This window comes from Cyprinus carpio, chromosome B25, assembly GCF_018340385.1.
Source record: "Cyprinus carpio isolate SPL01 chromosome B25, ASM1834038v1, whole genome shotgun sequence".
In the NCBI taxonomy this organism is placed as follows: domain Eukaryota; kingdom Metazoa; phylum Chordata; class Actinopteri; order Cypriniformes; family Cyprinidae; genus Cyprinus; species Cyprinus carpio.
The window spans coordinates 22,070,560-22,086,920 of NC_056621.1; the positions used below are offsets into that span (position 1 = coordinate 22,070,560).

Genomic DNA, 16,361 nt, shown 5'->3' on the forward strand with positions numbered 1-16,361 from the left:
TCACGGGAATTGAGTTAGCTGCTATTTGCAACAGTTCAATTTAATAATAATAATTTAATAATTGTTCATTTATGAAACACTTTGTTAGTAGCTTGTACCTGCAATTCTTGATCAGTTAGTACACTTTAAGAAAAATGGAAAAGATACTATTCATTTCCAGGACATTATCCATTATCCATTGTAACCCTGTAACCCAAAAACACAATACGTAATTTAAAATGCAGGTAAAAACCAATACGGAAATTTCTTTCATATTAACCTAGTAGATTGTGCCCTATTTGTTACAGACTTTTCCTAGAGTGTAGTATACTAACTAACTACTAATACACTGCTTAAAGCATAATTGTTTAGTATTAATAGTTTAAAAGCTATTAAAAAAAATGTAATCATTCAAAAATGTGTGTTCAATAATTCAATGTATTAAAAAATACAGTTATTTATATTTTAATATTATATTATGCATATTGTTTTTCACACAAATCTAAATTAACATATATAAAATCTATTTTTTTTGCTGAGATTTGATGTTGTTACACGTCATGCTTACGCAATGACATCATACTGCAATGACATCACAATGTCATTTAGCAACAAATTGACCTTCCTTTAAGAACTTTCTCTGAAAATAAGTTGGCAACAGTGAAACCAACACAGCATGCATTTTGGGAGACACTGTTTTCACTGATTGTTCACCGCTCTTTCTTTCTCTTCTTCAGATAATCTAGGATCATTTTACTAAAGCAATGCAGAAGCTACAGTGTTACAGTTTGTATTGCACTGAAGGAAAGTTTCCTTCAAACACAAACAGTTCTTGAACACAATCAATCGTAGAAGAAAAAACCTAGGCACTTTTAAAATACTTATGCTAAATTTTACAGTGACCAAACCCGGTATGACATGAAACATAGTTTGTCTCTCATAACTGAAAGCAAAAATTATTTCAATGTGTCTTTACTTACTATGTACTTACATGGCAGCATTTGATGCAGTGTACGTGTACTTAAATGTTCTTACATTGTACTTACATTTAATGTACATTTAACTGTAATTAAATATTTATTTAAAAAAAAAAATGAAAAGAAGTGACACACAAACTATCCTGCTGCATGTTGTGGCTGCAAATGGTAAATTTGCATGGTTGCATTGTAGTGATTATATTCATATTATGTGTAGTACTTTGTCTGGTGTTGCTGCACAGTAGTTATAAGATACTGTGAGGAACTAACTGGTTTAAGAGGGGGCCTTGATCTGATAAAGTCCAAGATCAGCTCATGAGCGTTTCGTTTCACACACATGGGAATATTTCCGTCTACCTGCAGAAGACAAAGAGTCATGATATTATAGTTATTATCAAATATAAACACAATAGCTAATCACTGTCATGCTGCATCAACTGAAAAGTCTTTTCAAAGCCATAATCTCAGACATATAGTCGACTTAGTGGGATAGGACGAGATTAAGTGAGGGATAAACCACTCAACATGTGCTTACTACAGCAACCTCAGTGCCTTTGGCACGAGTGAGTGTACTCAGAATGCACTCACCACAACTTTGCGTAGTTTATATTTGCACGAGCGAATGTCTTGCATGAGCATCTCAAAGGGTGTGAGGCTGAACTCTGTGGGCATAGAGTTAAAGGGCTGCTCCTCCACCTTCTTGAGCTTCACGCCCTGCCTCAACTCCTTCATCAGCTGCACCCACAGACGAGCCTAGGTCACCAAACACACAGTCTCCATCATTACATCAGCTTATACAGCTGGACATCACAAACACAAATGTGACCCTGGAGCACAAAACCAGTCATAAGTAGCTCAGGTATATTTGTAGCCATTGCCAACAATACATTGTATAAGTCAAAATTATTGATTTTTCTTTTATGCCAAAAATCATTAGGATATTAAGTAAAGATATTTTGTAAAATTCCTATCGTAAATATATCAAAGCTTATTTTTTTTGTTAGTAATATGCATTACTAAGAACTTAATCTGAACATCTTTAAAGGTGATTTTCTCACTATTTTGATTTTTTTGCACCCTCAGATTCCAGATTTTCAAATAGTTGTGTCACACCCAGGGGCTGGCTATGCTTTGACTAAGCCACACCCCTTCTCAACTTCCACCTCGAGGAGGTCCCCAAAGCCAACCCAATGGCCAAACAACACGAGAACAAGTAAGTGATAAAACAATCTTTATTTAAATATTTAAAAATAGCTTGGGGAATAGGGAAAGGGCAATTAAAACTAAACTCTGACTCGGCCCTCCAGATGGGCTATGGCCGGGAAGAGGTCAGGGAGCAAGGGGGCCACGGGGATCCGGGGCGTGGGACTCGGGCCCCGGCCTGAGTCTTAGGTATCCGTAGCGCCCTCCTTCTTCCTCCTCGCTGAATACAGCTCACGGTAAGTACTGGTTCACACAGTTCGTTCTCGAGGTGCTCACTCTCTTTCTCTTCCTCCACAGGCAACGGCTGGGACACAAAAGCACAGTTAATTCGGCTTGATTCTGCTCTCACCTCTTCGCTGATTGCAGCTCACAGTAAGTACTGGTTCACACAGTTCGTTCTCTGGGTGCTCACTCTCTTTCTCTCTTCTCCACAGGCAACGGCTGGGACACACAGGCACAGTTAGTTCAGCTTGGTTTTGCTATCACCTCTTCGCTGATTACAGCTCACAGTAAGTACTGGTTCACACAGTTCGTTCCTTGGGTGCTCACTCGCTTTCTCTTTCTCCACAGGCAGTGGTGTAAGTACAGGTTTCCTCGGTCTCTCCTCGTGTTACCCACTCTCTCTCCTTTTCTCTCCACAGGTATCAACTTAGGCACAATAGCACAGTTAGTTTGCTTTGAATGGCTCTCACCTCTGGGCTGGACACAGCGTACTGTAAGTACAGGGTTCGCTCTATTCCTCCTCGTGTTATTCACTCTCTCTCCTTTTTTCTCCACAGGTATCAACTTGGGCACAATAACACAGTTAGTTTGCTTTGAATGGCTCTCACCTCTGGGCTGAACACAGCGTACTGTAAGTACAGGTTTCCTCTGTTTCTCCTTGTGTTACTCACTCTCTTTCCTTTTCTCTCCACAGGTATCAACTTGGGCACAATAGCACAGTTAGTTTGCTTTGAATGGCTCTCACCTCTGGGCTGGACACAGCGTACTGTAAGTACAGGGTTCGCTCTATTTCTCCTCATGTTATTCCCTCTCTCTCCTTTTCTCTCCACAGGTATCAACTTGGGCACAATAGCACAGTTAGTTTGCTTTGAATGGCTCTCACCTCTGGGCTGAACACAGCGTACTGTAAGTACAGGTTCCCTCTGGTTCTCCTTGTGTTACTCACTCTCTCTTTCCTTTCCTCTCCACAGGTATCAACTTGGACACAAAGCACAGTTACTCTGCTTTGGATGGCTTTCACCTCTGGGCTGGACACAGCGTACCGTGCTATCTCCGGAGATCTGAAGCACGCTCACAACATATACTGTACTGAACTAGGCTAGGACCAGCAGTCTCCTTGTCCTCCCGCGACGAAGTGCGTGAAGGCGGGGGTTTATCTGACAGGACACACGGCAATACACAGCAGCCCACCAGCAATATACAACACCACGTCAAAATTATAGGTTTTCACAGCACGAAGACTCACCCACCACACTCAGTGTACGAAAAGGACACCCGTCTTCCTTCACTTCGCTTGGTTCGGATCTGGCGATGGAATATGCGGCCTAGCTAGTGATGTCGTCGTTGTGACTACTTCAATAAGTATTCCTTCGGCTCTCCCACCACGCTATATTAGGGGTAGGGCCGCCCTCCTCCTCCTGGAGAGATCTACACAACGCCAGGTCAATATACAGGGCACTTTCGACTGGCTCTTAGTACTCACATCAATGCCGCTTCCAATCCCCTTTTTCACGTCGTCTCAGTTCGCCGTATAATCCGTTCACTTCTCAACCTTTAAGGTTCGCGATGTCTTCACAATCATACAATTCCAGCCTGAGGGAGAGAGCGAGTTAGACAGCCACCAGCAGCGCACCAAGACGGGCACAACACAGTGCTTCACACACACCAGAAAGAGCTCCCAGACTGTGAAATAACTTGGCCTTAAGTACTGCCTTGTCCAGCGTATCCTCCAATCACCAACCGCTGTCCCTAACTAGGCACAGGTGCATCGAATTCCCTGATTTTCCTTCTTGCGGCGCTACCGGAAGTTCCGGTGTTCTGTTTTTCCGGTCCGGGCGGAAACACTTCCGGGCGGAACCAAACTTCCCGAATTTTGGTTCCGCCCCTAAAGATCGTCACCTTGTGACATCCTCCCCCGCCAATCCGTTCTAGTCCCTAGAACGTCCTCGGGCTGTCCACTCCCCATAGCGGGCAGGGGGTCGGCCTCGGTTCTCTCGCTGGGATCGTCTCACTGGTGAATCGGGCTCAGCTTGTTCAGGGGGGGCTGCTTCTGGTTCTCTCGGGGCAATCGGGGGTGGTGCCACCACGGGTCTCCCTGGTACCACAGCCCAACCTTCAATCCAGGGGGCTGCTGGTACAGGTTCCGTGGGGACTTCTTCCACGGCTTCAGGGTAGTTAGGGCATGGGCGAATCATGTTCCGGTGCACCACACGGTCGGGGCCTGACTTCCCTTCTGGCCGGATGGTATAGACCGGCTGTCCCGGCCTCTGCTGCCGGCAGACTACATAAGGGGTGGCCTCCCAACGGTCACTCAGTTTCCCCTTCCCCTGCCGCCGATTATCTCTCACCAACACCCTCTCTCCTGGCAGTAGAGGGGCTTCTCTAGCAGTCCGATCATACAACCGCTTACTTTTCTCTCCTGCCGTCTGTATCCTTTTCGACACCTGCTCGTAGGCGAAATGCAAGCGCTGGTGATGGCGCCCCACCCACTCCGTTACACTTGCTTCCTCTTGGTCGGCTGTCACTCCTAGGACCAGGTCAGTAGGCATTCGTATTTGTCTGCCAAACATCAGGTAAGTGGGGGCGTAACCCGTAGTACTATGTATACTGTTGTTATAGGCCTGTAGGAGGTTTGGCAAGGCACTCACCCAATCGTCCTGCCGTTGTTGGTCCAAGGTCCCCAGCAGCCCCAATAGGGTCTGATTGAATCTCTCACAGCCGCCGTTCCCCTGAGGATGATACGAAGTGGTGTGAGTTTTCGTGCAACCGTACAACTGGCATAGTTCTCTAATTACCCTGGACTCAAAGTTGGCTCCTTGATCGGAGTGCAGAAACTCCGGGCATCCGAACGTCTGGAAGACGGCCCGCCATAAAACTGTAGCGGTGGTGGTTGCAGTCTGGTCGAGGGTGGGGATAGCCCAAGCGTACTTTGTGAACAAATCCGTTATTATCAAGATGTTCTGGTAGCGATCTCGTGGTCGGCCCAGTGTCAAGAAGTCCATAGCCATGATATGAAGGGGGGCCTTCGCATGGATGGGTACCATTGGCGCTCGGACCTCCCGTCTGGACTTAAACAATATGCATCGCGGGCAAGCTTGAATTAGGGCGTGCACCGATGCCTCTAGCCCGGGCCAAAAGAAGAATCTCCTAAGCAGGGACACGGTCCTCTCCTGTCCCTGGTGCCCCAACTGGTTGTGGTACGCCGAAACTAACGCCGTGACCTCATCTGCGGGTACCACGATCTGGCGTACTTCTTCGCCCAACTTCGGGTCACTGACCCTTCTGCACAGAACGCCATCTCTCAGCTCCAGCCTGTCCCATTGCCCCAGCAGCCTCCTCCCAGTATCCGTCTGGGCTAACCTCTCCGCTGGCGTCAGCCGTCGGTCCTGTTCCAGCCATTCTCTTACCAGCCGCACATCTTGATCCCTGGCCTGTCTCTCCCTCCACCGACGGGGATCCCATCCCCAGTTCTCAGGCACGGCCTCTTGTCTGCTGCCTGGTGCCTCTACTGCTCTCCTACCATATAGCCCTCCTCCGGGCTGGCCCCTCCGGGGCTTTCCGCTTCGGGCAGCCTTGAGAGGACGTCCGCGTTCGTGTGTTCACGCCCTGGTCGGTACTGTAGTTGATAGTCAAAGTTGGCCAGTTGGGCCACCCAACCGCTGCTCCACGGCTCCCAGCTTCGCCGTCTGTAAGTGTACTAATGGGTTATTGTCTGTAATGATCGTCACCTTGGCACCCCAGAGGTAGTCTTTAAATTTCTCACTTAGGGCCCACTTCAACGCCAGCAGCTCCAATTTGAAAGAACTATAGTTCGCATCGTTCCTCTCGGCTGGGTGGAGGCTCCGGCTGGCATACGCGATGACCCTCTCGACTCCGTCCTGCCGTTGAGCCAACACCGCTCCCAGCCCGAGATTGCTGGCATCTGTATACAAAAGGAATGGTTTTGTGAAATCTGCGTATGCCAAGATAGGGGCCTGTAGCAGCTCCTGCTTCAATGTCTGGAACGCCGACTCACAATTTGCATCCCAGTCTACGTTGGGCAACCCCCCGGCCCCGGTTACGACCTGTGCCAACCAGCAACTGATTAAGGGGTTGAGCAATTTTTGAAAAGTCCTTTATGAAACGCCTATAGTATCCCACAAATCCTAAAAAGGATCGCACTTGCCTCACTGTCCTCGGGGCCTTCCAGTCCTTCACGGCCGATACCTTTCCAGGATCTACGGACACTCCAGCCGCACTGACCACGTGGCCCAGAAAGTTGACTTCTCTCCGTAGTAAGTGACACTTATTGGGCTGTAGTTTCAATCCGTACTTCTCCATGGCCCGAAAGACTTCCTCGAGGTGCCTCAGGTGTGAATCAAAATCTGGGGAGTAGACAATCACATCATCCAGGTAAACTAATACTGACTCTATTAACTGACCTCCCAAGCACCGCTGCATCAGCTGCTGGAAGGTGGCCGGAGCGTTACAGAGCCCGAAAGGCATCCGGTCCCATTCAAATAGTCCAAACGGGGTTGTAAAGGCAGTCTTCTCCCGGTCTGCTTCGGCCACCTGCACCTGCCAGTAGCCACTGGCCAAATCTAGGGTAGAGTACCATGCCGACTGCGTGAGGCTGGCAAGCGAATCTTCGATCCGTGGCAAAGGGAAAGCGTCTTTCTTAGTCACGAGGTTCAGCTTACGGTAGTCCACGCAGAATCTCCAAGCCCCCGTCTTCTTTTGCACCAGCACTATGGGGGCCGCCCACGGGCTGCTGCTTTCCCTGACAACTCCTTGCTTCAGCATGCCTTGCAGGAGTGTACGTACCTCGGTATACAAAGTGGGCGGAATTGGGCGATACCTCTCCCGGCTGGGCCCTGCATCCCCGGTAGGTATATGATGTTGTACCACCTGGGTGCATCCGTAGTCTTCATCGTGGGGTGGCGAACACATGCTGCCATCTCCGAAGGAGGGCCTGTAACTTCTGTGTCTGTGCTTGCTCTAAATCCTCCCCTTGTAATGACTCACCCGCCAGGTGGCTCGGCACACTCCTCTCCATACCACCCCATGGGGTGTCTACTTGTGTCAGGGCCACCTCGATGACAGTGGGGCACACCTGACGAAAACTAATATCCCTCTCTTCCCTTACTTGGTGGGGTGTAACCGTTGTCAGACGGGCTAATCGTTGGTGCCGATGTAGTTGCACCGCGTATGGATGTACATTCCGTATCCTCACGGGGACTCTCCCCCGCCGGACCATCGCTAGTCCTCGTGCCACTTCCACTTGTGGACAATCCACATGGGGCTCCACCAGCACCCACTCTTCTGGGCCCGCTCTTCGGGGCGGTACTCGCGCCCACACAACAGCCTCACTTTTTGCGGGGACAGACAAAGCAAAACGACACATCAACTCTTCCTACCTCTTCCTGTTCTCTGCGGACTTGGCTCATTTGCACCCTTTGACAGTCAGCTACCACACACTCCCACTTGGGCCTCTCTGCAGGTGGTATCTTCGATACGGGCCTAGCCCGAAATAGCTCTTCCCAGCAATCAGCGAGGACATTCATGCCCAACAGGGCTCGATGTGCACCCAGACAATGGTCTTGCACGATAATCACACCTTTCTGGGGGACAATCACTCCGTGAACCTCTAGGTCCGTCAATCGGTAGCCAATATATGGGATGTCGAGGCCGTTTGCGCCCTTCAGAGTAAGCCAGGGAGCCTCTGCCCCTGGTGCCCCTTGTTTCCCAAACACTTCTTCGGATAAACTCTCAGCAAATAACGTCACTTGGGAGCCTGTGTCTACCAGGCATTGAATCTCCTTGCCGCACACTCTCACCTTCGCCACGGGGCTACGCCCAATCATCTGGCTCCTAGAGCCATATCCTCTTCCAGGGTCTTCTCGAGGGGTCCCGGCCACACGACCCACAGTGGCCGGCCGACCTAAAAACCCCCTTCTGACGCCCTGCGGGGCCCACACTGGCGGCTATAGTGACCTGGTTTGCCACAGCGGTTGCAGATGGGTCGCCCTTGCTCGTCCCATTCAAAACGGGGCCGGTTAAAGTGGTTCGGGCGCCTGAACGGCTCTCGGCCTCCCTCTGAGTACACTCGGTCTCGGGGCGCCGGCCGTGGTTCCACCAGCTAGGACCAGCAGTCTCCTTGTCCTCCCGCGACGAAGTGCGTGAAGGCGGGGGTTTATCTGACAGGACACACGGCAATACACAGCAGCCCACAGCAATATACAACACCACGTCAAAATTATAGGTTTTCACAGCACGAAGTGTACGAAAAGGACACCCGTCTTCCTTCACTTCGCTTGGTTCGGATCTGGCGATGGAATATGCGGCCTAGCTAGTGATGTCGTCGTTGTGACTACTTCAATAAGTATTCCTTCGGCTCTCCCACCCACGCTATATTAGGGGTAGGGCCGCCCTCCTCCTCCTGGAGAGATCTACACAACGCCAGGTCAATATACAGGGCACTTTCGACTGGCTCTTAGTACTCACATCAATGCCGCTTCCAATCCCCTTTTTCACGTCGTCTCAGTTCGCCATATAATCCGTTCACTTCTCAACCTTTAAGGTTCGCGATGTCTTCACAATCATACAATTCCAGCCTGAGGGAGAGAGAGAGTTAGACAGCCACCAGCAGCGCACCAAGACGGGCACAACACAGTGCTTCACACACACCAGAAAGAGCTGTCAGACTGTGAAATAACTTGGCCTTAAGTACTGCCTTGTCCAGCGTATCCTCCAATCACCAACCGCTGTCCCTAACTAGGCACAGGTGCATCGAATTCCCTGATTTTCCTTCTTACGGCGCTACCGGAAGTTCCGGTGTTCTGTTTTTCCGGTCCGGGCGGAAACACTTCCGGGCGGAACCAAACTTCCCGAATTTTGGTTCCGCCCCTAAAGATCGTCACCTTGTGACAGTTGCATCTCGGCCAAATATTGTCCTCCTAACAGACCATACATCAATGGAAAGCTTGTTTATTTATTCAGCTTTCAGATGATATATAAATCAAATTTTTGTGGTCTAGGGTCACACATATGAGTAAATATGAGTAAACCCTTTCAGCTACAGCTGTATTAAGCACGTCTTTTACCCAGTCAGTGTGTTGAAGAGCGTCAAGCTCAGCTGTGGAACTGTCCTCCTGCGGTTCCTCCGTCCTGATCTTCTTCAGCATCTGCAGTAAAATATCAGACACTCATCAGAACAGAATCCTAAATTCTCACACAAGCTATGTATTGTGGTGTTTCAAACTATATAAAAGTGTGGCTTTTTCCCCAAACTGCCAACTGGTGAAGAGCGAATCCCGCACTGCAGTCGATTCTAAAGCTTTGATTGAGTCTAGGATTTCAGGGTTTCCAGAGGTGGACAGTAATGACACTTTTTGAGTATCTGTACTTTACTTGAGTATTTTTTAATTTTTTCAGGAAGCATACGACTTTAACTTCACTACATTTGAAAGACAAATATGGTACTTTTCACTTCACTACATTTAAGGTCCTCGAAGTAGAAAGTCGTTACTATGTAGCAGCTTTGAAAGTCAGTGGGTGATTTTTTTTTTTCTTCTCTAAAATGTGATTTTTTTGGCAGCCTATCGGTAATCATTCTTTAGGGTTATACGAAATGATTTCCCAGCATTTTTTAACACTGACCAGTTGCAAATGGGATATTTTTGATTGAATAATAAGAAATTAATATTCTGGTATATATTAGACACAATATTGTAATGATTTTGCTAAATTGTGTAAACGAAAATATTACCTATAAAGCCCCAGCACAACAACTGTGCATCTCCTAACAAAACACAGGTGTTTGACTTGAAGCAGCACTGCACAGAGCGTACTGTGTATGACATCAGAGCGATGATGTCAAATAAATCTTGCTGTGTTTTTTTTTTGTTGTTGTTAAAGCAGTGTTGCTGTTGTAAAGCTATACAGCTACAGTTGTGTTGCTGGATTTTAAAACAAGCTTGATTTTTTCTTTTCAGTCTGTATTTACAACAATTTCACTGTCCACTCGGTTTAAATGTGGATGAATGGTGCACGTAAGATGTGTGTGTGAGATCACTACCACGCTGCTGTAGTGGTGTTAAAATTATTTTTGTCAACCAGTGTTGGGTGTAACTAGTTACTAAGTAATTATTTAATTACTAAGTAATAATTTTCCCAGTAAGGGATTACTCTTTTTTTCTGTAATTTAATTACAGTACCTTCTTATGTAATTGAACTTAATACTGTGTATAGACTGTAGAACATTTACAATACAATAGCGGATTTAACATCAAAATATAAAGTCTAACCTTAAATGCATGCTTTTATGTACCCTTTTCACTTTTATTACTTTGTTGAGTTAATAAGAATATTGGTAACACTTTAGTGTCCAATTCTCACTAATAACTAATTGGTTATTAGCATGAATATTACTGGGATATTGACTGTTTATTATTACTTAAAAAACACATATTAATGTATTATTCTGCAAGACGCTATTCTAAATCCTTAATCCTACCCAATTCTTAAACATAACAACTACTTTACTAAGTATTAATAAGCCGTAATTAGAAGTATATTGAGGCAAAGGTCAGTTAATAGTTAGTTAATTATGAGAATTGGACCTTAATCTAAAGTGTGACCAGGATAATTTATGTAGTTACTTGAAAGGTGCCATAGAATGCAAAAATCACTTTTATAAGGTGTTTGAACACAGTTGTGTGGCCGCAGTGTGTGAATACAACCAGCCTATAATGGTAAAAATCCACCCACTCATTGTTTTATAATCCTAATAAATCATAAACAGTCTCTCCACACTAGCAGTTCCAGATTTCTTACTACTATGACGTCATACTAGGGGAAAGTCCCGCCCATTTGTGACGCTCTCTGCCCTATAAGCATATACACAGCCCTGAGTGAGAAGCAGTGGTCCATTACTGTTTTCTTTCTGTAGTTGCTGGAGATACAATGTCAGCGCCAAAAACCCCATTAAAAGTGTTGTGTTTTGGGATGCGCCAACGAACATAGGAGTGTTGGTGGTACAACTTTCACTTTCACTTAGGTTGCCATTTTCAAAGGAAATGTCCCGGGAAAAAAAACCCTGAAAAATCCTATACGATTGTGCTAACATTTTACGCCGAACTGCCTCACAAACGAGGGTCAGTTCAGTGCTGGAGTTGTGCAAAGATTGCTTCTGAAAGAGGGATCGATACCAATGCTTTGTGCGCAAATATCCAGACTCCAGACAAAGCATCACGCATCATATTTTGTTTTCCAAAAGAGCTTCTTGGATCTCTGTAAGGCTAATGTTAATAAAGCTTCCAATGTCTCTGCCTGTTTTCACTAATGCTGCCTTCACGTGCTACCAGAATGATTGCAAATAGGAATGTGGTAGTTAAAAATTGCATTTGGAAGCAATGTGAGGTCAGTAACATGGTCACCACCAGTTAAACCATAACACCGGTGGTATGCCCATGAGCATGAGCTCTTGATGCTCTGCACTCTTCTGAGAAGGGAGGCAGGAGCAGCAGCTCATTTTCATTTAAAGGGGACAAACACAAAAAAACAGCGCGTTTTGGCTCAGCATTTATAGACATTCTGAACTCTATTGGGGTTAGACAACACGTCTCAGGGCCTACTCATTGTCGAAACCATATTCTAGATTTAATACTGTCACATGGAATTGATGTTGATGGTGTTGAAATTATGCAGCCAAGCGATGATATCTCAGATAATTATTTAGTTTTGTGTAAACTTTATATGATGTACCAGAAACTATGGACTCTCTCTTTTCTAGCATTTTAAATACAGATGCTCCTTTACACTTAAGGAAGATTAAGGAAAACAGTCTGACACCGTGGTATAATGATCACATTCGCACCCTAAAGAAAGCAGCCCGGAAAATGGAGTGCAGCTGGAGGAAAACAAAACTAGAGGTATTTCGTATTGCTTGGCGGGAAAGTAACCTATCCTACAGAAAAGTATTAAATTTTATTATTTTTAAGCATTGCATTTTATTAATTGCATTTAGCATTTCTCTGCTGTCTGAGATCAGAATAAATTACCTGGTTTAAACCTATGCTGTCTTCACATATGTTATTTATATGTAATTTTGTGTGTTTTTCCTAGTTTTCTTTTTCCTCACCTCTTTGGCGTCTCTTATCCTGCTGAGGAACGTCTGCAGCTCAAGGGTCTCCAGAAAAAGCGCTCGACACACGGCCTGGTAGTGCTCGGGAGCCAGCGCTGGATTTGCCAGTCTGCGGGCACAAAGCGCCATCACTTGATGAACCGTATGAAAGCTATGCACTGCACCTTCTTCCTCCTCTTCTTCATCCTCATCTTGGCCACTGTAGCCCTCGTCTTTAGCTGCATTACTGCCGCAGTGTTTGCTCTCACTGCTGTCCTGACCACCGACCATAAACTCAATGAGCTGCTCGAGCTGAGGGCTCAGTTCCCGCTCCTCGCTGTCATTCAGGCCCCAGTCCAGAGCATGGTAGATTGCTACACCCATGGACTGAACCAGCTGCACCCACATATAATGAAGAAAAAACGGGTTGTGTTAGGGGATGGAGAGTGCCAAAATGTCCCATATTACCACAATAGTCTCATTACAGTCTCACCTTTCCATCAGCAGCAGAAACATGATTTGCATTACAGTCATCTAGAAAATAAAGAAAAGAATAATTAAGGAACAGGAAAGTGACACTTGAAATTCTAGACTTTTCTTTCTTTACTTTTCCTTCTAACCCAACAGATGTAATTACACTGTACTAGTGTTGGAACCATCCAGGTGAATGAAAATACAAGAAATGTTAAAGATGTCAAAGGTTTTTGCTTACTTTGCCACATTTTACTTACAGACGAATTTTTTTTTTATGAATCACACTAAATAACAGTTAATTTGTTTGCAGTCTACTGAAAATGTAAATGTAAATAAACTGAGATGTGTTGAATACATTGAATATTTAAGCTTATTATTATTTGGGAAGGCTTTTACAGTTTCTCAATATGCAATACCATTATACTTTCAGGGGGTCAGTGTCGTGTAAAAATATGTCAAGATCATGAAAATTGAAAGAATAGCAGAGAAAACACTGAGGTTCTGACAGGGAAGGCTACTCGAGAATATCAAAGCAAAGTACTTGAGTATAAAAAGGTTGAAAGTTTTCTATATTTCAACATAAAACAAAACATGCAAAAGTATCATGATTTCCATTATGAAAAAGATGCCAAGAAGACTAGATGCTCTCTGCAGTTTAATAATGGTATGGCAGAAGCACAAGCCCATCCAAGGTTTTCCTCAGGTCTAGAAGTTAACTGGGTGTGACAGACTCAGTAAAAGTCATTATTCCAAGTCTCCTAGATGGGTGACAGATGTGAGACTATTTGCCATATTCAGTAACTGGCAGAAAACTCCAGATAGCCATGAAGTGAACTGGGGATGCACATCTCCACCGCCACCGACCGTCCAATGTATATTATGCACAAAACAATGAAGAAGTGGCTGTAACTTCACTGGCAAGTCCGAATGGGGTTTTGCGCAAGACTATTTGATAGAATGCCTTTGAAAAGACACAAATGTGAAACACCTGGCCAAATATATTCCAAACTGGTAAATAATTTTATCGTCCTAGTGTTGTAATGTAGGTAAACAAAAAAAAAAACTTGAAAACTAAATATTGTGTTACTCCCTAAAAAAGTGATTGTTGCGTTACTTTATTACTTTTTATGGAAAGTAATGCATTGCATCACTTTGTCTCATCTGGGCTGGGCTTTGCTTGTTTGTTTTTTTTTATATATAAAAGTTCTGTAATGTAATGTAAAAGCCCTTTCACACCAAAAGCCTCAGGCTGAAATGTAAATTTACTTCTGCACAGTAGAGGCTACAGCTCAAACAAACTTAATTGAGGTGTTGCTTCAATTTATAACAATGTTTTCAGGATTTCTCAGAGGGCAGGCTTCAAGTATAACTCGTTTGAAGTATTGGTGCTTAATATAACATTATCCAGAGTAACAAATGTTAATGATAAATCCCCTGTGATGTTTGTACTGGCTACTGTATACAGGCCACCAGGGCACAATACAGACTTTATTAAAGAGTTTGCTGATTTTACATCCGAGTTAGTGCTGGCTGCAGATAAAGTTTTAATTGTTGGTGATTTTAATATCCATGTTGATAATGAAAGAAGATGTATTGGGATCAGCATTTATAGACATTCTGAACTCTATTGGGGTTAGACAACACGTCTCAGGACCTACTCATTGTCGAAGTCATACTCTAGATTTAATACTGTCACATGGAATAAATGTTGATGGTGTTTAAATTATGCAGCCAAGCGATGATATCTCAGATCATTATTTAGTTTTGTGCAAACTTCATATAGCTAAAACTGTAAATTCTACTTCTTGTTACAAGTATGGTAGAACCATCACTTCTACCACAAAAGACTGCTTTGTAAGTAATCTTCCTGATGTATCCCAATTCCTTAGCATATCCAAAACCTCAGAACAACTTGATGATGTAACAGAAACTATGGACTCTCTCTTTTCTAGAATTTTAAATACAGTTGCTCCTTTACGCTTAAGGAAGGTTAAGGAAAACAATCTGACACCGTGGTGTAATGAGCACACTCGCACCCTAAAGAGAGCAGCCCGGAAAATGGAGCGCAGCTGGAGGAAAACTAAACTAGAGGTATCAGAATCAGAATGAGCTTTATTGCCAGGTATGTTTACACATACGAGGAATTTGTTTTTGTGACAGAAGCTCCAAAAAACACACAATAAAAGAATAAAAAATACAAAAAATACAAATCAGTAGGTAAGGAATGACAATATACAAATGGCAGATATATTACGAGCAGTTATGTATGTACAGGTATATTATGTGCAAAAAAAATAATTAATTTAAGTGTACACTAAGTATGTGTGTTAGATAATAAGTGTATGTGTCTGTAAATATAAATAGTGTAATGTGTTCCACAGTTATTATCAAGTGTTCATTAGATGGATTGCCTGGGGGAAGAAACTGTTCCTGTGTCTGGCCGTTCTGGTGCTCAGTGCTCTGTAGCATCGACCAGATGGCAACAGTTCAAAGAGGGAGTGTGCTGGATGTGAGGGGTCCAGAGTGATTTTGCCAGCCCTTTTGCTCACTCTGGATAAGTACAGTTCTTGAATAGACGGGAGGGTTGTACCGATGATTCTCTCTGCAGTCAGCTGAGCTGAACCAGACAGTTACTGAAGTGCAGAGGACGGATTCAATGATGGTGGAGTAGAACTGTTTCAGCAGCTCCTGTGGCAGGTTAAACTTCCTTTGTTTGCGAATGTGGTAGGTTGTATTCTGGGCCTTTTTTACAATGGAGTCAATGTGAATGTCCCACTTCAGGTCCTGAGAGATGGTGGTGCCCAGGAACCTGAATGACTCCACTGCAGTCACAGTGCTGTTCATGATGGTTAGTGGGGGGAGAGCAGGAGGGTTTCTCCTGAAGTCCACGATCATCTCCACTGTTTTGAGCGTGTTAAGCTCCAGGTTGTTGAGAGTACACCAGACACAGCCAGCTCTTTAACCTCCTGTCTGTAAGCAGACTCGTCACCGTCCTGAATGAGGCCGATGAGTGTGGTGTCGTCTGCAAACTTCAGGAGCTTGACAGAGGGGTCTTTAGATATGCAGTCATTTGTGTAGAGGGAGAAGAGCAGTGGTGAGAGAACACAAACCTGAGGAGCTCCAGTGCTGATTATATGATCCCAACCTCACTAGCTGCTTCCTGTCTGTCAGGAAGCTGTTGATCCACTGAGAGATGGAGGTGGGCACGGAGAGATGATTTAGTTTGGGCAGGAGGAGGTTTGGGATGATCGTGTTGAAGGCCGAGCTGAAGTCCACAAACAGGATTCTCACATAAGTCCCTGGTCTGTCTAGGTGTTGCAGAACATAATGCAGTCCAATTTTTACTGCATCGTCCACAGACCTGTTTGCTCTGTAGGCAAACTGAAGAGGATCAAGTAAGGGTC

At 45.0% G+C, this 16,361-nt stretch overlaps 1 protein-coding gene across 2 annotated transcripts in view; it reads right to left on the reverse strand.

Moving 5' to 3' along the window:
- Positions 1 to 16,361, reverse strand: part of LOC109092056 (protein spire homolog 2-like) — a 37,542-nt gene that overhangs the window by 10,639 nt on the left and 10,542 nt on the right. For both annotated transcript variants that reach the window (XR_006158576.1, XM_042752928.1), the window contains exons 2-6: positions 12,977 to 13,017; positions 12,502 to 12,879; positions 9,464 to 9,544; positions 1,545 to 1,709; positions 1,227 to 1,313 (exon numbers count right to left, since the gene is read on the reverse strand). Coding sequence is in view for 1 of the 2 variants with exons in the window: in XM_042752928.1 (XP_042608862.1) it covers positions 1,227 to 1,313; positions 1,545 to 1,709; positions 9,464 to 9,544; positions 12,502 to 12,879; positions 12,977 to 13,017 (752 nt within the window). In the remaining variant the exon portion in view is untranslated. The remainder of the gene's footprint in view (positions 1 to 1,226; positions 1,314 to 1,544; positions 1,710 to 9,463; positions 9,545 to 12,501; positions 12,880 to 12,976; positions 13,018 to 16,361) is intronic.